The sequence below is a fragment of the Balaenoptera musculus genome, chromosome 3 (genome assembly GCF_009873245.2).
Source record: "Balaenoptera musculus isolate JJ_BM4_2016_0621 chromosome 3, mBalMus1.pri.v3, whole genome shotgun sequence".
NCBI classification, from domain to species: domain Eukaryota; kingdom Metazoa; phylum Chordata; class Mammalia; order Artiodactyla; family Balaenopteridae; genus Balaenoptera; species Balaenoptera musculus.
Window position 1 is genome coordinate 153,503,281 of NC_045787.1, and position 22,977 is coordinate 153,526,257.

Sequence of the window (22,977 nt, forward strand, 5' to 3'; positions counted from 1 at the left end):
GTCACCTACTTGGGGATGTGGGTCTTAACTATACTGTGTCTCCATCCCTCCTACCCATCTCATTGTAGTTCCTTCTTGATAACCTTAGTTGTGGAAAATTTTTTCTTCTAGTCTTTAGGTCCTTCTCATTGTTAGTTCCTCTGTAAGTAGTTGTAATTTTGGTGTACCTGTGGGAGGAGGTGAGCTCCAGGTGTTCCTTCTCTGCCATGTTGACCACTCTGTTATATATAATCTTTTTGTTGTTATTGTTTATATTCTGAATATACTTAACAGAGTGCATTCAGCATTTGGATGATGTTTCTGTAAATATCAGTCAGGCTTGAGATGGTTGAATAGTGTTGTTCAAAATTTCTATATTCTTATTAATTACTTTTGTCTTCTTGCCATATCAGTTGTGGAGAGCAGTTTGTTAAAATCTACAACTACAGGTATGATTGTCTATTTCTTCTTTTAGTTTTTGCTTAATGAATTTTGAAGTTCTGTTATTAGATGCATGCATATTTACTATCATTAAGTTTCTCTTTTGGATTGATCCTCTTATTATTATGCATTGTCCCTCTTTTTCCCCAGTAACACTCCTTGTCTTAAAGTTTACTTTTGGCATGATATCATTTTACTTTACTTTTCCAATCCCTTTACTTTCAGTGTATCTGTATCTTTATATTTCACATTGCTTCTTGTCAACAAGATATAACTGTGTCTTGTTATAGACTGACCATGTGCCTTTAAAGGCTGACAATCTGCCTTTTAATTAGAGAATTTAGTCCACTTACATTTAGTATGATTACTAGTATAGTTGTGATAATTCCACCATCTTGTTATTTGTTTTCTGTTTATTCCATTTGATCTTTGTTCCTTTGCTTTTCCTTTCCTGCTTCCACTGTTTTCCTCTCTTATTGGCTTTTTAGATATATCTCTTGATATTATTAGTGGTTAATTTAGAGTTGTCCAATGTAGTAGCCACTAGCCACATTAAAATTAAGTTTAAAATTCAATTCATCATTGCATTAGCTACATTTCAGGTGCCCAGTAGCCACATGTCCCCATTACTGGATTAGGCAATACAGACTACTGAAGAAAGTTCTATTAGACAGCTCTCTAGAGATTATGATCAGGATTTATTTTGGTCAAAATTGCCCCAGGTCAAGTGTGAAAAGAGCAATATTCTAGTCAGAAGATGGGTGTTTTTGTTGTGTGTCTACTTCTGGTTAGTTTTGTATCTGTAGGCAAATGTCCCACTGCTCTTAGCCTCAGTTTTCTTTTCTAAAATGTGGGGATAATAATTCCTGCTTTTTCTGCTTCATGGAGTGCTTGTGGAAAAGAAAACTATAAAATGGTAACATTCTTTATAAAAGTCAAAGCAGTTTTCAAAAAAAAGAAATTAACTGATTGACTACTTTCTGTGTTTTGTTTGCTTTTTTAGGTTGCTGACAGAACTGGAGTCTCCTTCTTGGTGGCCCTTTAGCTTCAAGCTTTGGAAGATGCCATCAGAAACAAAGCCCAAGTGGGACGCCTCAATGGCTAGTTCCAAAGCTTTTGGAAAAGAAGGGATAGTGATCAAAATTCCTGCTGTTATTTCCCAAAAAATAGAATCTCATGTTAAACCAGGAAGGCTCACTGTCCTTGTTTCTGGGTTGGAAATCCACAACTCAGATTCTTCGCTCATGCACAGATTTGAAAGAGAAGAAGTAGATGACATCAAGGTTCATACACCTTATGAAATTAGCATCCGCCAGCGGTTCATTGGGAAGCCAGATATAGCTTATCGTTTGATATCTGCCAAGATGCCGGAGGTTATCCCCATTTTGGAAATGCAATTCAGCAAGAAGATCGAGTTTTTAGAAGATGCCTTGATGCTCAGAAGCACTAGAACCTCTCCCCTAGCAGAGAAGGGCTACTCAGTCTGGCATGCAGGTGAGTGTTCATCAAAACAGTCTGTGCACAAGATCTCTAAAGTCACAGTCAGACTCAACACACCCATGGTGCGTTACCATGATGTATCACATAGAGCAACTGCCGGTTTCAGCTCACTAGTGACTACCTATTTGTTTGTAAATAAAAATAATTTCAGGCCATTTTCCTTAGTACTTGCCATCTGAATCTCAAATCACTCAGGTTTATCATATACTTGAGAGCTGTGCCTTTTCAAATAGGTCAGAAATGGTTTTGGTGATGCTTTCAGAACAAAGGAAAGCTCCAAGTTAGATGTTTTCACCTCTTTCCCCTGTTTGATTTGAGAACCAACACTTTAGGGTCTTAACTAGCATCATCCCCACCTGCTCTGGTGTGTCTCCAGTCCCTTCCCCCGACCCAGCATCACACTCGGTTTTCTTGTCACTTAATTGAGGTATTCCCAACCCACTTTCCAGATGTGCATTTGGATATAAGAATTTTTGAAAACTATGCAGCATAGTTTTTGTGTGTTTTTTTTTTAACATCCCCAAAATGTTGTGAAACCCTTGCTTTTCTTGGCATTGTGGCTGCAGTATCCTCTTTTAGGTCTCTGTGGGGCATGGAGGGTATAGCTGAGTTTGGACTGAGGTTCGAGTGTGGGTGGCAGGACATGTGGATATGTCCCCAGGTCCCAGCCTCCTCCCTAGCATAGAATAACTTAGTGGTATCTGACTTCTCAGTTTTGCCATTCTGGTGGATGTCAAGTGGTATCTTAAAGGTATTTTTATTTTTTTGATTGATTGTGAGGTGGAGCATCTGACGCCTTTTAGTTGTTATTTGGTCCCACAGATTTTGCTCTGTGGGTTGCTTGTTCTGGTTTGTTTGTTTTTTTTTTCCTACTGGGCTTTTTTTTTTTTCCTCTCTGATTTGCAGGAGTTCATTATTCATTCTAGATATTCATCCCTTGTTGACTTTAGAAGCTACCAGTACTTCTCCTAGACTGTCAGCTTCCATTACAGAAATCTTTAATGTTGCTGTGGTCAGATTTACCATTTTTCCCCTTAAGTTTATTTTTGAGCCCTGCTTAAGAAATCCCAAAGTCATAAAATATTCTAATACTAGCATTATAGGTGACATTACTTCTATGTTATAGTGATTTTTCTAACAAGTAATAGTCTTTTCTTATTAACTTCGATTGCTAGAGTTTGTTTAAAGTAAGAGATATGTTTGTTACTATTCCAGTTCCTTTTCTTTTTTCCTCTTAAGTGACTGATTTCAATTCCAATATGTAATCTGTTTCCCTAACATATGAATATTTTGATGTTATTCTAGATGACTTCAAGTTTCAAAAAGAAATTACTTGATAATAGATCTGGTCCCATAAGTATCAAAATGTTGGAAATGTTAATGTAAAAACTTAATTTAGAAACTTACTTTCTTAATTTAGAAACTTACGTTTCCAGATTTTTCTTTGGTCCCTCATTCAAGGCAGGACTCAGAAGCTGGCCCATAAAAGAGCCAAGAAGGGTACACTGTACCAGCCAACATAAGATCCTGACCAGAAGGGCCCTTCAGGAAAGGCCGTTTGCAAGCTCAGCCAGGTAGCCTCTCTGATACCCCAAGTCTCTGAGTCCCTCTCACTGCTGTTTTCCTCTGGGAGGAGCCTCAGCAGTGAGAGGAGGGAGGAGGCCCTGGCTCTCCAGATGCAGAGCACCGTGGGCTGTTGGTTCTGACAGTGCTGTTGGAGAAACCCCCTGTGCCAGGCGTGGTGCCAGGTACCCACAGTCCTGAAAACAGTCCTTCTTATGGAGCTCTACCACATTCGTGGGTTTTATGTTAGGCGTGGTGGTTTCAGAGAGAGAACACGGCATAGAATGTTACACATGAGATGGCAGATGCGAGCATGTCACGTGTGTCACAGAAAGTCACACTGTACAAGCGAGAAGAGTGCACGCTTGCTGCGCCTTGCTGTCATGGAGGGTGGGTCCCGAGGAAGATGGGATGGTAAGCTCTGACTCCAAGCATACAGGTGGCAGATGGGGCTAGAGAGGAGGGAGTGAGTGCCAGGGCCTCTGCAGCCATAATCAGACTGCAGGAAGCTGAGTGAGTGCAAATTCTGCAGGGCCACCAATCAGGAAGGGGAAAATGGACCTCTTGTGCACAAGCTGAGGCTGCTGACCTGAGGCTGAACGTCTTTCTCCTCAGGGAAGCTACAGATCTACTTTTAACGTTTTTCAGCTGATTGAACCAGGCCCACCCGATTGTCTAGGACAGGCTCTCTTCACTAAAGTCAACTGACTGAGAGCCTTCACCACGTCTACAAATACCTTCCCAGTAACACCTAGATTAGGGTTGGATTGAATAACTGGGGACTATGGCCTCACCCATCATAGTAACGGATTGTATATGTATGGAATGAGCTGAGCCACATCCACAGTGACAGATGGGTTTTCATCTCAGTGCTAACTTTAGCCTGTGGGTAGGATCTCTACAATGTGTCTGAGTCTGGACTGAGCATGAAGTGCCATCCTCCCCTGGTGAAGCCTCCCTGCGTAGGGGAGGCAGGTGTACCTTACAGCTGTGGATTTGGAGAGGTACAGGTGACAAGGAGTTATGTTTGGAAGAAGCCGGCATGCTGAGTTCAATAAGCAAGATGGTATCTCATTTGCTTGGAACTTCACAGTAATCCTGCACAAGCCCAGCAATGAGAACTTACTTCTCATTGTTACCTCTCTTGTTGTTGTATCTGTCAGCACCTCTGTTTTTACTGTTCTACACTGGAAACTACAGAAACAGTGGCGGTAGAAACCATGACTTTGACATCTCAGAAACATATTTCTGTCCTCGATGAGCTATTTTGGTAAATTGTGTGGCCAGAAGGTGGCAGTCTAGTAACAGGGGACCAGTGTTAGGAACCAGTGTCCTAGAAGAACTTTCCAGAGACCTCTGTAGTAATGTATAGAGTAGACAGGTTGAGGGCCTGGGGTGGCCAGGCCAGGACTGGGAGAGGAAGAGAGTCTCCTGGGCTTCAAGGGCTGGAAATGATACAGGTGGGCAGATCCCACCTTAAGGAAGAGCAGTTGCAAATTGCTGTTTTTCTGCATAGTATCTTTAAAATAATCTTTTAAATTTTAGAATAGTTTCAGACTTGAGAAAAAGTTGTGAGGATAGTACAGAGAGTTCCCATGTCTCCCACACCCAGTTTTCCCTATTCTTGTCATCTTACATTAGTATTGTTCATTGTCACAACTAATGAACCTGTATTGATACACCTTTATTCACTAAAGTCCATATTTTATTCAGATTTCCTTATGTTTTACTGTTCCAGAATCCCATCCAGGATCCCACATGATATTTCGGCATTTCATCTCCTTGGACTCTTCTTGACTGTTACAGTTTCTCAGACTCTCTTTGCTTTGATGATCTTGATGGTCTTCAGGAGTAGTGGTCAGGTTTTTGTAGACTCTCCCCTGGTTGGACTTTGTGTCATGTTGTCTCATGATCCACTGCGGTGATGGGTTTTGGGAGGAAGCCCACAAAGCTCTTATCATATAAGAGCAAGGTCCGTGCATAGCATTTTTAAAGAGTTTTTTGGTACTGATTTTTGTTTTCACTGTTTGCGAACTGTCGCCTTCTGAGAGGGGCCTTCTCTGACCACCTAATTTAAGAGAACTAGTTTCCCATTCACTGATCCTATAGAAATCTTGCCTAACACTTGCCCTCTGGTTTGCTGTTCAACTTCCCACACTGGGATGTGTCCTCCAGAATTAGACACAAGTCTGTCTTTTCTCACCCCATCTCCAGCACCCAGGACAGGCCCAGGTAACCAGAAGGCACACGCATCTCTGTGTAATGATAAATAAACTTCTGAGGCATTGAAGTCTCTGCATAGGGTCGTTAATTTAAGATCATCTTTTGAAATAGTAAAGTTCTGACCCTGGGACACAGCACCATGCTGACCACCAACAGCCTCCATGTGGTCACTAGGACACAAGCACTGCACTGACTTCAGACAAGCCCCATGTTATTAGTTTATCAGGACACGGTGACCCCCTGACTATCGACAGACCCCCGGAGAGCTGCTTGGCCCTCAACCACTTGATCCCTTCCAAGGACTCATGGGTCAGTTGAGACTGCTGTCTCTCTCCATTTCAGCTTTCTCTCTGTTACACTTCCTGTTGTATTGAGGACATGGGGCGTTTTGTGTTTTTTTTCTGAAAGGGCTTCCCACCCCAGTTATATAAGCTGCTGGATCCATCCCTGGGTAGAGTAGGCATTTTCCTGTGTCATCAATGGGGCATTTGGGGCCCAGAGACAGGGAGAAAGATTTGCTCAAGGCTGGACAGGCTTGGAGCGGTTTTCCTGCTCCCAGGTCAGGCCCTGGTGGTCTTTGGTCTGAACTTGCAGTGAGGTCAGGAGTCTATGTCTGATGCACAAAGGAGACTGGCGTCCCAGTGCTGCCCCTGCCAGCGCAGTCCTTACTCAGGGTTTTCCTCGATGCCTCCTTGTTCTTGGAAAGTGGAATCATCTGTAAGGTAGCATGTAGCTTGAACAATTTGTGATTATTTTGTTTAACTGAGATAACTAATGACTTTTGAGACAAAAACCATATTATACTGAACTAAATTAATTTTTTTTTTTTTTTTTATAAATTTATTTATTTATTTTTGGCTGTGTTGGGTCTTCATTTCTGTGCAAGGGCTTTCTCTAATTGCGGCAATCGGGAGCCACTCTTCATCGCGGTGCGCAGGCCTCTCATTATCGCGGCCTCTCTTGTTGCGGAGCACAGGCTCCAGATGCGCAGGCTCAGTAGTTGTGGCTCACGGGCCCAGCCGCTCCGCGGCATGTGGGATCCTCCTGGACCGGGTCACGAACCCGTGTCCTCTGCATCGGCAGGCGGATTCCCAACCGCTGCGCCACCAGGGTATCCCCCTAAATTAATTTTTTCAGAAGATATTTCAAAGCATTGAAGTAACTGAGTCAGCAACCCAAGTCTCAACACAGAGTTCGCGGGGGTGGCCGAGTTTTGTATTAGGCAGGATCCTGCTGATCCCACAGCTCGTTGTGAAAAACATCTCTGATTAGTATATTCCAGGAAGAAAAGTCCTCAGTTTTGGTTTTCTGGTTGTTTAAGTAATCCCATTTGTTAAACATTCAAAAATAGTATGTCTCTAACTGTAATATAGCTGTAGGTGTTGAAATGGAAACCAGAGTGACAGTGCAGGAGCACAGTGCTGGGCACAAGTGTGAATTAGACATGGGCTGTGCTCTCAGAGAAGCTAGTTGGGGAGATCCCAGTTTGAAAAGATGCTGAAAAAAGATAAATAGCAGTGCAGTACCAAGCAAGTTACTGTCAAAGGTGTGTAAACTGAATGGGACCAGGACAGATGAGGGAAGATTGCTGCTAATGGAAGGGCTGAGTGGAGAACATGTCTCCAGACTTGGGCTAGGGGACATCTGTGTGCATGACATGTGCAGAAGCAGGGGCATGGTGGGCAGGAATAGCATGCTGGGGTCAGGGTGCCGGGGTGGCTGGAGCAGGAGTCTGCAGGATAAGGAGCAGACTGGGAAGGAGGAGGGTATAGGCTGGATGAGGAGTTTGCTTTCACCCATTAGGCCATAGAATCACTGTTAACATAGACAAGTGAAGTGCACTTTGCCATCATGTTATCACTGATAACGTTTTAATGTCAGGTATGTTAGTTGGCCTTTCCTTTAGGCTAATAATATCTAGTAGAACATGTCCTCTGTTGTCTAATTTAGCTCTGATGGTGTCCTATTGCTGTTTTAGAAAAGTGCTTTTCATTATGTAACATCTTAGTGACATTTAGATGATGTAAGACCAGCCGACAGTGAGTTTTATGCTATGGAAAGTTCTGTGCTAATTAATAAGCCCTTAGGATGTTGGAGTAGTGGCACTTTGGAGATTCCAGGACACAGGTTGTAAAATCAATTTGGTTGGTTGTAACCAGCTTTTATATAAAGAATAGAATAGAAAAGCACATCTGAGTACATGGTGTGTACTAAGGTTTTTGTCTTGTGAAACTTTTTCAGACCTTCAAGGTGCTTGTACAGGTGTAGCAGTTCTGTGTAGGAAGCACTTCGCACAGTGGTGCACAGTTAAAGGGCACGAAGACTCTCACAAAGGGCCTCCTTCCCAGTGGAGATGGGCCTGGGGAGGGCTCAGGCCTGTGGTGTGGAATCCTCAGGTCTTGCCTCCATGCAGGTTTTGCTTCGCATCAACTGGTTCCTGAACTCACTCCATCTGGCCAAGACCCTTTTCCTCTCTAGGATGCCAAGAAACATGCTTTCTTGTCATCATGTCTTCTTTGCTCAGCTAGGTAATCTCAGGGAGTGTTAATTTGTAAGAAATTTTTTGAGAAATAAGAATAAGGGGATGTTTGTGTACCTGTTGGAGGTGGCTGGTCTCTCCCCGGGGAGGAGGGGCTTGTGCAGTTGGTGTGTCCTGGATTCACCACCTGGGTTCCTGCTGTTCAGGCCCAGCAAGAGCTTTACCCCAAGATGGATTTCCTTTCCTAACAATGCATTTATCAGTTGCTCCCGGCTGCTCGGATGAAAGGCAGCTCTGCTGACTGCCACTAGGTTCCTAGGAAGGAAGTGGGGTGTCCTGCTTTTGCCCTCCCACTTTGCTGAAGCAGAGAAATCTGCTCAAAGGAGTTGGTGCTGGAATCCACACTGCTGGTTCTCACCCCAGTATGCTTTCAGCTTTCCAGCATCCTAATAAATAAACATGGCTATATTGACACATCTGAGGTGGTCTGTATTATGGAGAAAAGCAGGTGACAGACTCTAATCTATGCTCTTATCTGGGCCTTACAGTGCCAGGGTTGCAGATGGAGGCAGCGCTTTAAATAAAGGATTATCACTGTTCCTTGCCAAGCTGCTCTTCTGCTTCTTAGCGAGACTACCCAGGCATAGATGTGTGAGTGGAAACACCCCTGAGCAATGCCTTGCCACGTGCAGCAGTCTGGCTCACCCCTACCTCAGCACAGCTCCACATTCAACTTTGCTTGACCTGACTAGTTGACCATTTCATGTGCTCTCTAGAACCACAGTGTTTTGTGGGGTAATCAGATGGTAATGCAGTTCCTAGTAGTGTATTTCATGTACATTTCACCAGGGCTCAACAAGTATTATGTTTCATACTCCAATCTATTGTCCTCTCAAAAAAAAAAAATCACTCCTGTATAAAGCATCTTTCTTCTAAAAGCCAGTTGTAGAACTAGATCCTGAGTATTTACAGTATTGCACACTCTGATCAGTGTGGGGTAAGGAAGCAGCCCTGGATTGGGGTAGAAGGCAAGGCTCAGGCAGGTCCCACATTCAGTCAGCTCAGCAGAGGTTCAGAGAGGTGGACTCACCGCTCCCGCAAACACAGAAGCTCTAAACCAGTAGATGCCTGGGAAAACACTTCGTCAACCCAAAGAGCTCTGACGGTCTTAAACACCACTTTTTGTAAAGTTCTGAATGCCCTTGCGTTGTTCACACCTTCTAGAAGATGCCACTCTGTTTGACTTTCCATTTCAGCATCTGGGCTGATGGACCATGCCATGCACTGTGAGCCCTCCTCAGGGAGCCAGGAAGGGAGGCCACTTCAGCTACAGACGAGCGAACCGTTAATTTCCGAGGGGGACAGCCAGGAACTGAGACAGGTAACATGCATTCGTAGTGTCGTGTCCTCCCCTGCAGGCAACTCACTTCTCTTTCTTGCCTAAAAACAACTCTCCACTGATTTATGCTTGCCTGTCACCTACACGGAAATGCTGGGACATCCACCTGATTTGCTCAGCTCCCTATAGCTTGAGGAAGGGCGTTGCCCATTCTGAGTCCTTGCGTTTTGTGGCATGCAGACACACATAGCATTCCTGTGCACACACAGTGGTCTTGGCAGCTGCCTGTGCCTGTTGTACGTGTGTATATGTCTGTACATGTGGGCTCAGATGCACATGTAGGCTGTGTATGTGCACGATGTGTGTGTCCACATGGGCTCTGTACACGCACATGTATGCATGTGTGGTGTGTGTACTGTGTGCACATGTGTGCAGCACCTGTATGTGTGTGCCATCTGTGTGTGCACTGCCTGGGCATGTACAGTTGAGGGCGCTTGCTCTCAAGTGCTCAACATAGGTTCTTGCGGAGGCTTGCCACTTTTTGTCCAGGAAGTTGAAATTTAAACAATATTTGATAGAAATACTTGCAACTTATCTTCCTGTGTTAATGCTGGACAACACAGTGGCCTTTTCTTTTTCCTTTTTTAATAATTATGTAACAAATACCTAGATGTTATATCATTTCATTCATAAATATTTCAGTATGTAGCTTTAAAAGATAAGAACCGTTTTAAAAAATCGACACAATACCATACTCACCTTAAAAAAGTAAAAAGTAAATTCCTTGGTATCATCAAACATCGAGCCAGTGCTCAAATTTCCATAGTTACCTCATTTAGGAAAATGTGTTGTATGTTTATTCAGATCAGGATCCTCATGAGGCCGGCCTGTGTGTTGCATTTAGTGAAGTGCCTTTAATGCATAGCTTTCTTTCCTCTGTCATCTTGTCTTTTTCCTTTGCAGTTTATTTGATGAAAAAACTAAATTGTTCCTCTGTCAAGATTTTGCAGCTTGCATCTTCCTGACTTGGTTTCCCCAGCTCCCAGCAGGTGGTGAACTGCTTGCTCTCTGCCCTGGTACTCCTGTAGGTCGGTTTGTAGCTCTAGAGGCTCCATCAGATTCAGGCTCCATTTTGGAGAGACTGTTTCATTGGTGGCAACCCACACTTACATCAAGGCATACAAGAGACTGTATGTCTTTTAAACCTGTTTTTAAATAATTTTATTCTATGTGTCTACATAGGCATAGACTCCTTTAAGCTCAGCCTTTTCCATTTTGGGAAAAAAGTGTTCATCTTTTGCTATGGGATATTTTAAATATATATGATTTGTCACTTTTTCCTTCTGATCTAACTTTTAATCACTTCTGGTAATGACACGGAGACATGCCGCTTTCTAGCTGCAACTAGCAGATTCTGCAGGTTACTAATCACTTCTTTTGATAGGCTTAGTGACTCCAGAACACTGCAGATCTTGTGTGCCTTGGGGCTTCAGAAACCCTCATACTATAAAGGCAAACTTAACCTGTTCTCATGAAAGTAGGTAAGAGTGCATATAGGCCTCAGGCTGGTAGGATCTGAGACCCTCCTCTCCCACCCTCCAATGAAGGTGTCTGTGGCTGAGATGAGCTCTTCTATGTCCCACAGTTGTGTTGAGGCTGAAGCAAGAACATGGGTTTTTCATGGGAAATGTAGGAATTTTATCTGTTAATTCTAGTGGTGGCCATGTAGTTTGAGAGGGCCCTTGCAATTTCAAATAACCAATCTCTACTACCATGTATATACAGTGTGCCCTTCCCCTAAAAGCTGTGATAGAATGGGAGAGGTCAGGATGAGTGCACCAACAGCTGTGAGTAGAATAAGATTCCTCAGTGACCACTGAGGTCACCATTCTTTCCCATGAAAGTGTGTTTCTTATGTGGTTGGTCCTGACTGTCATCAACAAGTCTTAGTGAGCCCTGTGGCGTCCATGCTGGGAACAGCAGATGCCATGGTCATGAATCAGGATGCTGGCTTCGGGGCAGAGGACACGGTGATCCCTGAGCAGTTAGGCTGGGAAGACCCACCCACAGGAGGGGCAGGGCTTTGTGCTAGTTAGCTGCCTCATTCTCCTTCCCTGCAGGGAGAACCTAATTTCATAAGAGGTTGTCCTTTTGAGGTAAAACACATGTTTCATATTTAGAGAAGAATTCTGAACTGTGTAGTTGAAGCTCAAGCATAGGTAGGAATGAGTTAAATTTCTGGGGAAAATGAAAATGCAAGAAAATCTCCCTCCATTCATCTGTGGTTTCTGTTGCAGATGCTATTAAAGTCATTACGTGGAAATGGGTTTTGGTGACTTAAACTGCAGTTGGGGTGCTAGAGAGAAGATTTGCCGTGATTTCCTCAGGGAGCAGCCGTGCTTAGTGCAGTGTGCCAGCTCCCTCTGTGCTGGGCCCCTGGAGCGGGCATGTGGGCTGCGGTTAGGCCCCATCTGCTGCGTAGCTGTGGCCGTCCACCATCCGCTGTGGGAGGGCACGTGGTGGAGGAGGCTGGGAGAGGAATCAGAGTCCCTCAGATGGGTTTGGCAGAGTCCCTCAAATCATTTCCAATGTCTGATGTGCTAACCTTTCCTGCCTCAGAACTCCTGCTCTTTCGTTACTAAGTCTGTGGCTACCATATATTTGATACAACATTTGGAAGTGATAAAACAAAAAGCGGTGTGGCTCTGTCCTGAGGACATTGCAGTTTTACATAAAGTTTCTTCATAACTTCTTAATCTCCACTTCTCTGTCTTGTCCTGTGTTTGGTGTTTTTTCATCCTGCCTCCCTCTTTCACCAAGAAGGAATCAGAATGAAAAGCTGACCCAGGTCTGGTCTCATGGTTTATCAGGCTCTGCAACAGCCCTGGCACTGGGAACAGCAGTGAAGGAAGACTTGCACTGGATGTTCTCATCATTTCCAATAAAGAGGGATGCACAGAGTGTGGATTCATGGCAAGTTTTTAGGTCATAGTTTTGAACTCTCTGTTTGATTATATTCGGCATTTAGTCTGCCTACTGTATGTGGTATCTTTATAAACAATAAATGCAAAACACAAAAATTAAAAACTGAGGTGATTAATTCAGTTCAGTCAGAAAGTTCGTTTACTGGAAAACCTAGCTAGTCAGCTGGCGTGAGGAGAAGAGTTTATTGAAAAGACAGCCCTGCGGATGCCTGTGCTGGGGAGATGAGTGAGGCCCAGGGCTTTTGTCTCTGTGTTGCTTAGCAGAGCCAAGTTCCACATGTATCTGCACGGGCAGTTCACTGGATCTTTCCTGAAATAATTCTAGGCCGGAAAGGATGCTGTGGTTCTCTACTTGCTGTGAAACTATCTTAAGAAATTAATGTCCTCCTTTTCTTTTTTTTTTTTTTTAACAAATATATATATTCATTTTCACGTTCTTTTCCATTATGGTTTATTATAAAATAATTTTATTTTCTTTTTTTAGAAATTATAGAATACATTTCATCTTCTGTAACTCCACCATTCTGGTCTTTTCCCCTGTACTTTGTTCCCAGTTATTTAAATTTGTCCCAATTCATCTGTCTCCTCTCCTAGTCAGGAAAAAAAAAAAAAAAAAAAAAATCTGTCATTTCTTGCATAACCTAATCTATGTAAAAGAATTGTGTTTAACAAGTGTTCTTCAGCCTAAACTAAATGTCTGAATCAGTGAATTATTTAGCCGTGGCTTCAGTGAGTTATTTGGAGAAGACAACAGATCTGGGTTTCCTTGGATAATTGTCAGGACAAAGTCATGAGACAATGGGCAAGGGGTGATATCCATGATGCTTCTCATCAGTTGTGGCAATGGACTAGACCACGCTTCAGGGATGCAGATTCCAGAACTGATACTTCTTAAGAAGGAGGGGATGGCTAAACTGGTGGGCCCTCAAAAGTAGAAAGGCAAGGGCAATGCACTCCATCTATAGGACCACCGAACAGTGCTGGGACGGTGTGCAGACACCTTTGTTGGAGTGGGCTCTGTAGAGGGGTCTGGGGACAGAGAGCTGGACATGTCCACTCTCTTATCAGTACCTTCATTTAGTCTGGGTTTTGTCCTGTAAGCAGTTTGGAATCATTGAAGATGTTTAAGCAAGGAGTCATGAGATAATTTCAGATTTTTACCCGTTCTCCTCAGGTTCTCCTATTGTCCTCTGCTGCCTTCTGAATCTTTTTCAGACTGTATCATTTCATTCGTTAATTATGTGGCACAGTTAGATGGTTAGTGTTTTTATTTGTGGCTTTGATACCAGCCTGGATATTAGCAATGAACTAGGCCATTTATTTAAATATGTGTTACTCTAATTGTGAATTATTAATAAATGTTTCTGATATCATATCCTATGTCATTTCTAAACGTTAAACCATAAGAAGAGACTTGGTAACCAGGAAAACATACCTAGTAACTTTTGAGGTCCACACACAGTGGACATTTCAATAAGAGGTCATATGTCCTAGGATGAGCCCTGGTCTAGGAACCTGGCATCCTGGCACTTGTCCCAGCCCTCGCTGTCAGCTCTGTAGTCCTGGGAAGGCTGGTTTGCTTCCCTGGCCTCAGTCTCCACCTCTGAAAAGGGCACTGACTTGTAGAGTATTCCAGTATCTACCATCTAATGTAGAATCCACTGCAATGAAATGAAAGCTGAGTTACAGAAAAATGTCACGCCTTACTTTTAAATATTCGTTCATGGTTTTCCTGTCTGCTCTGTTGGTTAACTAGGTCACTGGTAACGATGAGCATTAGTTTGACAGACAGGAGACAGACACGCGGTGCCCCCACCGCTAGCCCAGCCCTGCCTGCTGTGGTTTCATGTGCCTCCCACTGCTGCCTTCTGTAATTGCCTGGGACAACCAGCTCTTCTCCACAGCAGCCTTCAGAGCTCCCATTATGTTGGATGTGGTCACCACTCTAGCAGAGGCCCATGTTGTCTGTGGTAGTGGTTGTTTGGAGTGGGAGGACCTGTCAAAACGTGTGGCTGTGTGTCCTCTGCAGTTGACAGAGAAGGCTATGTGGGCACACCAGACCTCCCTCACATAGAGGCCATGGTGTAAACCTGAGCTGCATGGAGCTGGCATCTGCCCTTTGGGTCCAAATACCCATGCAGATGAATCTTGGGGATGTATTCTGTCCCTTCCACTGCCCCTGGGAACTGTGGATGGGGAGGAAGCTGCCAGATAAGGAACTCTAAGATACTGTGCCAAGGACAGGATTCCAGAATGTACCAGCATCTCAGTGAACAAATTCTAGAGCAGCTGCTTGGCTGTGCAGAAGGTAGAATGCCAAGGAGCAAGAAACAGATGCTCAGGCATTTAGACTGGGAGGATGACTTGTTCCCCCTTTGGAACATTTTCCTGTGCTCTTGGTCAGCTTTTAAATGAACCTCAAGTCTTAAAATCGAGTGTTTGATTATATTGTTATTGAGTGCCTGGCTATGGAAGGTTACATATATTATAACCATGTTTTTTATTGTGGTAAAATATATAGAATAAAATCTTGCCATTTTAACTATTTTAAGTGTATAATTTAATATCATTAATTACATTCAAAATATTGTGCAACCATCACCGCTATCTATTTTATTTCCAAAGCTCTTTTATCACCCCAACAGAAACTCTGTTACCATGAAGCAGTAACTCCACATTTCGCCTCCCCCCAGTCCCTGGTAACCTCTAATCTTCTCTCTGTCTCTTATGAATTTGCCTATTCTGGGAACCTCCTATAAGTGTAATCCTTTTGCATCTGGCTTTTTCACTTAGCATAACGTTTTCAAGGCTGATCCATCTTGTAGCATGAATTGGTACTTCTTTCCTTTTTATAGGTGAATAATATTCTGTTTTATGGTTAAAACATACTTGGTTTATCCATTCATCACTTATGGACACTTGGATTATTTCCACCTTTCAGTTCTTTTGGACATACACCTAAGAGTAGAATTGCTTGGTTATAGGATAATTCTATGTTTAACTTTTTGATGAGCTGCCAAATTATCTCCTTAGCAGCTACACCATTTTACACTCTCACCAGCAATGTATGAGGATTCCAGTTTTTCCACATCCCTGCCAACACTTATTTTCTTTTTTGAAAATTTTAAAATTGTTCTAACTATCAAATAGAATAGATAAGGAGGTAAGGGTTGGAGGTAAGGGTCCAACTTCATTCTTTTGCGTGTGGCTGTCTAGTTGTCCCAGCACCACTTGTTGAACAGACTATCCTTTCTCCGTTGAGTAGACTTGGCACCCTTGTCAAAAATCTGTTGACCTGAGGAATCTTTATTCTATTCCATTAGTCTATTCTTATGCCAGTACCAAGCTGTTTTTATTACTATAACTTTGGGTAAGGTTGAAAATTGGGAAGTGTGAGTTTAATTTCATTCTTCTTTTTCAACTTGTTTTGACTATTCAGGGCCCCTTGCAATTCTGTATGAATTTGAGGATTAGCTTTTCCATTTCCGAGTAGGGGGGCTGTTGGAAATTTGATAGGGATTACATTGAATCTGTATATCACTTTGAGGAGTATTGCCCTCTTGCCAATATTGTCTTCCAGTCCAGGAACACAAGATGTCTTTTATTTATTTAGATAGTCTTTATTTCAGCATGATTTTATAATTTTTAGTCTTTCACCTGCATGTTTTTTTTTCCTAGGTATTTTATTCTTTTGGGTGCTATTATAAATGGGATTATTTTCTTAATTTCTTTTTCTGATTCTTCATTGCTGCTGTATAGAAGCACAACTGATTTTTGTGTGTTGCTCTTGTATCCCGTAACTTTGCCAAATTTGTTAATTAGTTCTTCTAGTTTTCTTGTGGATTCTTTGGGATATTCTATATATATAGGGTCATGTCATATGAAAATAGAGATAGTTTTACTTCTTCTTTTCCAGTTTGGATACCTTTTATTTCTTTTTCTTGCCTATTTGCTCTGTCTAGGACTTCCAGCGCATAGCAGTACTGTGTAGCAGTGGTGAAAGTAGGCATTCTTGTCTTTTCCTGATCTTAGGTGGGGAGGGCTTTCAGTCTTTCCCCATTGAGTATCCTATTAGCTGAATTTTTCATAAGTCCCTTTTTTTGTGTGTGTGTTTTAAGTTTTTATTTTATTACAGGCTTTTCTATTTCTAATCATTACAAATGTTTTCAACATTTCATGTATCTGCTCCGTTGTATTCCATTTACATTTCATTATGATTCCCATCTGTCTATCATATATTCAAGTCATGTCTACTATTTTCTTTTTTTTTAATTTTTATTTTATATTTTAGCATAGTTGATTAACAATGTTGTGTTAGTCTCAGGTGTACAGCAAAGTGATTCAATTATACATATACATGGATCTATTCTTTTTCAAATTCTTTTCCCATTTAGATTATTACAGAATATTGAGCAGAGTTCCCTGTGCTATATAGTAGGGGTTTGTTGGTTATCTATTTTAAATATAGTAGTGTGTACATGTCAATCCCAAACTCCCAATCTTTCCCTCCCTCCCACCCTTCCCCTCTGGTAACTATAAGTTCATTCTCTAAGTCTGTGAGTCTGTTTCTGTTTTGTAAATAAGTTCATTTTATCATTTTGGGGTGGGGGGGTTCTGCATATAAGCGATATCATATGATATTTGTCCTTCTCTGTCTGACTTACTTCACTTAATATGATAATCTCCAGGTTCATCCATGTTGCTGCAAATGGCATTATTTCATTCTTTTCAATGGCTGAGTAATATTTCATTGTATTATTTCATAGTAATATTTCATTTCATTGTACCACATCTTCTTTATCCATTCCTCTGTCGATGGACATTTAGGTTGCTTCCACGTCCTGGCTATTGTAAATAGTTCTGCAGTGAATGGGGTGCGTGTGTCTTTTCAAATTATGGTTTTCTCTGGATATATATGCCCAGGAGTGAGATTGCTGGATCATATGGTAGCTCTATTTTTAGTTTTTTAAGGAACCTCCATACTGTTCTCCATAGTGGATGTAGCAGTTTACGTTCCCATTAACGGTGTAGGAGGGTTCCCTTTTCTCCACACACTCTCCAGCATTTATTGTTTGTAGATTTTTTGATGATGGCCATTCTGACTGGTGTGAGGTGATACCTCACTGTGGTTTTGATTTACATTTCTATAGTAATTAGCGATGTTGAGCATCTTTTCGTGTGCCTCTTGGCCATCTGTATGTCTTCTTTGGGAAATGTCTATTTAGGTCTTCCGTCCATTTTTTGGATTGGGTTGTTTGTTTTTTTTTGATATTGAGCCACATGAACTGTTTGTAAATTTTGGAGACCAATTCCTTGTCAGTCACATTGTTTGCAAATATTTTCTCCCATTCTGTGGGTTTTTTCGTTTTGTCTATGGTTTCCTTTGTTGTGCAAAAACTTTTGAGTTTCATTAGGTCCCATTTGTTTATTTTTGTTTTTTTTCCCATTCTAGGAGACGGCTCAAAAAAGATATTGCTGCGATTTATGTCAAAGAGTGTTCTGCCTATGTTTTCTGAGTTTATTTTTGTGTATGGTGTTAAATAATCTTCTAATTTCACATGTAGCTGACCAGTTTTCCCAGCACCATTTACTGAAGAGACTCTCTTCTCTCCATTGTAGAGTCTTGCTTCCTTTGTCATAGATTAATTGACCATAGCTGCGTGGGTTTATTTCTGGGTTTTCTATCCTGTTCACACATTGGTCTATATTTCTCTTTTTGTGCCAGTACCATACTGTTTTGATGACTGTAGTTTTGTAGTATAGCCTGAAGTCAGGGAGCCTGATTCCTCCAGCTCCATTTTTCTTTCTCAGGATTGCTTTGGCTATTCGAGGTCTTTTGTGTTTCCATACAAATTGTAAAATATTTTGTTCTAGTTCTGTGAAAAATGCCGTTGGTAATTTGATAGGGATTGCATTGAATCTGCAGGTTGCCTGGGGTAGTATAGTCATTTTGACAATATTGATTCTTCCAATCCAAGAACATAGTATATCTTTCTGTTTGTATCATCTTTGATTTCTTTCATCAGTGTCGTGTAGTTTTCAGAGTACAGGTCTTTTGTCTCCTTAGGTAGGTTTATTCCTAGGTATTTTATTCTTTTTGATGCGATGATAAATGGGATTGTTTCCTTAATTTCTCTTTCTGATCTTTCGTTGTTAGTGTATAGGAATGCAAGAGATTTCCGTGTATTAATTTTGTAACCTGAAACTTTACCAAATTCATTGATGAGCACTAGTAGTTTTCTGGTAGCTGTTTAGGATTTGTTATGTATAGTATTATCTCATATGCAAACAGTGACAGTTTTACTTCTTCTTTTCTAATTTGGATTCCTTCTATTTCTTTTTCTTCTTTGATTGCCGTGGCTAGGACTTCCAAAACTATGTTCAATAAGAGTGGCGAGAGTGGACATCTTTGTCTTTTTCCTCATCTTAGAGAAAATGCTTTCAGCTTTTCACTGTTGTGTATGATGTTAGCTGTAGGTTTGTCATATATAGCCTTTATTATGTTGAGGTTTGTTCCCTCTATGCCCACTTTCTGGAGAGTTTTATCATGAATGCGTGTTGAATTTTGTCAAAAACTTTTTCTGCATCTATTGAGATGATCATATGGTTTTTATTCTTCAATTTGTTGATGTGGTGTATCACACTGATTGATTTGAGGCAGTGAAAAATCCTTGCATCTCTGGGATAAATTCCACTTGATCATGGTGCATGATCCTTTTAATGTATTGTTGGGTTCAGTTTGCTAGTATTTTGTTGAGGATTTTTGCATCTATGTTCATTAGTGATATTGGTCTGTAATTTTCTTTTGTGGTATCTTTGTCTGGTTTTGGTATCAGGGTGATGGTGGCCTCATAGAATTAGTTTCGGAGTATTCCTTCCTCTGCAGTTTTTTGGAATAGTTTCAGAAAGATAGGTTCGGTGCCTTTTATCATGTTGAAGAAGTTCTCTTCTAGTCCTAGTTTCCTGAGTTTTTATCGTGAAAGGATGTTGGGTTTGTCTTTGCCATTTCTCCATCAATTGAGTTGATTGTGTTTTTTTCTCTTTGTTCTAATAATGTGGTATATTGCATTAATTGATTTTCTAAGGGTGAACCACCCTTGTATTCTGAGGTAAATCCTACTTGGATTCAGTTTGCTAGTATTTTAGTATGTTGTGGTTTTGTTTTCATTTGTCTCAAAGAATTTACTAATTTCCCTCTTTGACCCACTGGTTGTTTAAGAGTGTGTTGTTTGATTTCTACATACTTGTGACTTTTTTAGTTGTCCAGATTTCCAGTTTCATTTCACTGTGAAGGTACTTTCTATTACTTCAATCTTAAGTTTGAGGTTTATTTTGAGGCCTACCATGTGGTCTGTCCTGGAGGATGTTCTGTGTGCACTTGAGAAGAATGTGGGTTCTGCTGATTCGGATGGAGTATTTCGTGTATGTCTGTTGGGTGCAGATGGTCTATAGTGTTGTTCAAGTCTTCTGTTTCCTTATTGATCTTCTATCTGGGTGTCTTATCCATTACCAACATCTTTTTATTAACTTTTAAAAATAGTTAACAAGTATTAGATGGTTTTTGGTTCAGGCTGGGAAGTTGGTTTTGTGCAGTTTTTAAATGTGAAATTGGACTGAATGCATGAACGCAGTGTTGAGGAGGCTGCGTGGCCTTGGGCAGCATATGTCTGTCCATCCCATCTCTGGCATAGGGCTGGGGACTGATTGTTGGAAACATGGTTTCTGGTAGCCAATAAGTACCTTTGCCATGTTAGCCATGTGGACTTCAGCAGGCTTCACATTTCCCTGAAAAAGTACTACTATCACTTTTTACACAACAGGGTCCTGCCTTGAGGCTTGCATGGATTTGAAGTGAGGATGAGGCCTGTACCATATGGAGCAGAATTCTGGCACATATTGAGTTCTAAATAAATGTATCAGTGGGGCCCCAACTGTCTTTGACCCAGTCAACTCTGAAGAGCTCCAAACTTAATGCATTTTCTGTTTGTTTCATATTCTGAGAATGTCCCTGCTGAGGCATTTACTTCTGCATGTAAGATGAACCTTCAGTTTATTGAGCATTTCACTTGGTAGGGATTCCATTGCTCTCTTAAAAACGTGGTTCTCATCATGGGAAGCTCAATTTATGGTCTGATAGCAGCTTGGCTCCCAGGACCCCTCTCTAGTCCTGGGAGGTGCTTTCCCTGCCCAGACCTTGAGTTAGAGGGGCCATCTTTGCTGTGGGCTATTGGGGCCATTTGTAACTGGAGACCAGTCAGCAGACTTCAACTGAGGGCTAATAGATCCCTGAAGACTCAGCTCTCAGAGTCTTGCTGTACAGACGCAGCCATGGTGCCTAAGGCAGGTTTGTGCTCAACTCCTCCACCCTCTGCACTGAGAGGGGGTCGTGAGGAAGGGAGCACCGTGGTGGGGGAGCTCCTTAAGAGAGAACCCTGTGCTGCCCCTGTTCATCCACAGAGCATCCTCAGGTCCTCAAGGAATGCAGCAGAGAGGACAGAGTGGGATGCGGGGGTGGTCTGTGAGTGCTGAATGTGACAGATTGTAGCCTAGAATGTTCTTTACAGCCTCCAGAGATTTGGCTGAGAGGGAGCCAATGTTCCCCTCTTTACCTTCTCTACAGCATGTTAATAGCCCCAACTGGTAGAATTGCAGACAGCTTGATTTATCCCAGCTCTATTCTTAAATGGTTGCTAGTTTCTCACTGCAAGAAAATTCAGTTTTTCAGTGGGTCAGTTTAATAACAAGATCAAGGCAAACAGTCTAGCTAATACTAACTCACGTTAGGTGCTTAATATTAATATACTAATACTGTAAATCCTGGAGTTCTATCATGAGGTAGAGCAAAACGTTTTTTTTTCAGACTATAAGTTGAGGCAACAACTAGCATATTGTAGACATTTTAGAAATATTAAGGCCCGTACTTGTATGTACCATGTCCTTACATAGTGAAAGCACAAGCCTGGTTGTTTCAGGACCCCCTTGGAGGCACAGCTTACAGCAGAGCTTGGGGCCTCTGATTCCCAGACTTTCACACCTTGATAGCTGGCATGAGGCATACAGTTAAATACATCTGTTTTGGTAAGTGAACCTCCTCTACTGGATGAGGTATTTTTCCATAATTTATTTTCTGTTTTTATAAACAAAATGGGAATGGTTGGAAGGTTAAAATGTCTCCATATCAGCTTTTATATCAACCCAGACGGTGTCTGTGCCGCCTTTCTGAGGTCTGTGGTATTGCAGAGATGGAGGTCACTGTAGCATGTGACCAAAGCAGAAGGTCTTCCTCTTCCAGAGAGGACAGTAACTTCTGCTCTGTCCTGGGGACCATGTGCTGCCTCCCACTTCCTGCCTGAGTCATCTCGGCTATCCCCCTTGCCGGTTACTGACGCTAGTGAGTGAGCCCAGCATCCTGCCTGTGGGGAACCAAGCCTCCTGCTCTGGCTTTGTTGAGCGCCTGTGACCCCTGAGCTGAAGAGCACTGAGTGTTTCTGTGGGTTTTTTCCCAAGATGCTGCTCCCAGAGGTATTGGCATGTATGTTTTTATGTCTTAACTTGTGGTTATGTGCATTATATATTTCTTTGGAGTTAGTTTCTCCTAACACTCAATGTACTATTAATCAGGTAATTTCTGTGTAGGTACAAATGTGGCTGGAAAGATGGCTGGCTGCTGGGTTTATTTATTAGTGGAGCAGAAACTTGGGGAAAAGTCCATTTTGACCCTGGTCTTTGACTCAGAGCCCAGCGAAGGCTCATCTGAGAAGCCAGTTGATATTCCAGAGGCTGGCAACATCATACATTGATGACTAGACAGCTTGTCATCCTGGGCCGCAGAAGTAACAACTGTTTTTAAGGTTTGGCCAGACTTCATATTCTCCATTCTTTCCATCCCATGTTATATGGAATGCACACGATGCCATTTAATTACTTCAGTCCCTTTCTTAAAGGAAAAAGACAGTGGACCAATATTCCAGAGGTACTAGTAGTTTGAAAGTTTACTCAGTAATTTTCTTTGCAGACTTAGTAGCTGTAAAGATCTTGCTTATATTTTTGCGGTATTAATTAATTTCAAGTGCAGTTTTGGCAGACCAACCAAGGGTCTCAACAGGCTGCATAGAATGGGTGCTATTTTTAAGGCCATCATCTCAGTGAAGCTTTTTCCAAATGAAATTCAACAGGAACCAGCCTTTATTTGGACTGTACACTCAGTAAAATGCTCAACTTTTGTAGGCATGTCAGCAGTTCTTACAAAATAAGTTGTATGTGCCTTTTATTACTGTGCTTATTAAGTGTAGACTCAGGAATGTAGGTGTTCTTGCTTTTGCCACTGTTTCATTTTGGAAAGAGGCAGTTGATTCATCCTCTAGAGAAAGATGGCCATGGAAACGTAGGACACATAAGGTCAGTCACACAAAGTGGCCCTTGGTGGAAGTGCTATCATGTGGTGATGTGGTCCTGTGCTACCTGGCACA

At 42.0% G+C, this 22,977-nt stretch overlaps 1 protein-coding gene across 9 annotated transcripts in view; it reads left to right on the forward strand.

The window, feature by feature from the left end:
* The window catches only part of SNAP47 (synaptosome associated protein 47), a 157,653-nt gene that overhangs the window by 34,712 nt on the left and 99,964 nt on the right, over positions 1–22,977 (forward strand). For 8 of the 9 annotated variants that reach the window (XR_005019222.1, XR_005019223.1, XR_005019224.1 and 5 more), the window contains exons 3-4: positions 1,424–1,914; positions 9,442–9,566. Coding sequence is in view for 6 of the 9 variants with exons in the window: in XM_036846053.1 (XP_036701948.1) it covers positions 1,424–1,914; positions 9,442–9,566 (616 nt within the window). In the remaining 3 variants the exon portion in view is untranslated. The remainder of the gene's footprint in view (positions 1–1,423; positions 1,915–9,441; positions 9,567–22,977) is intronic. The other variant, XM_036846054.1, reaches the window with a different exon arrangement.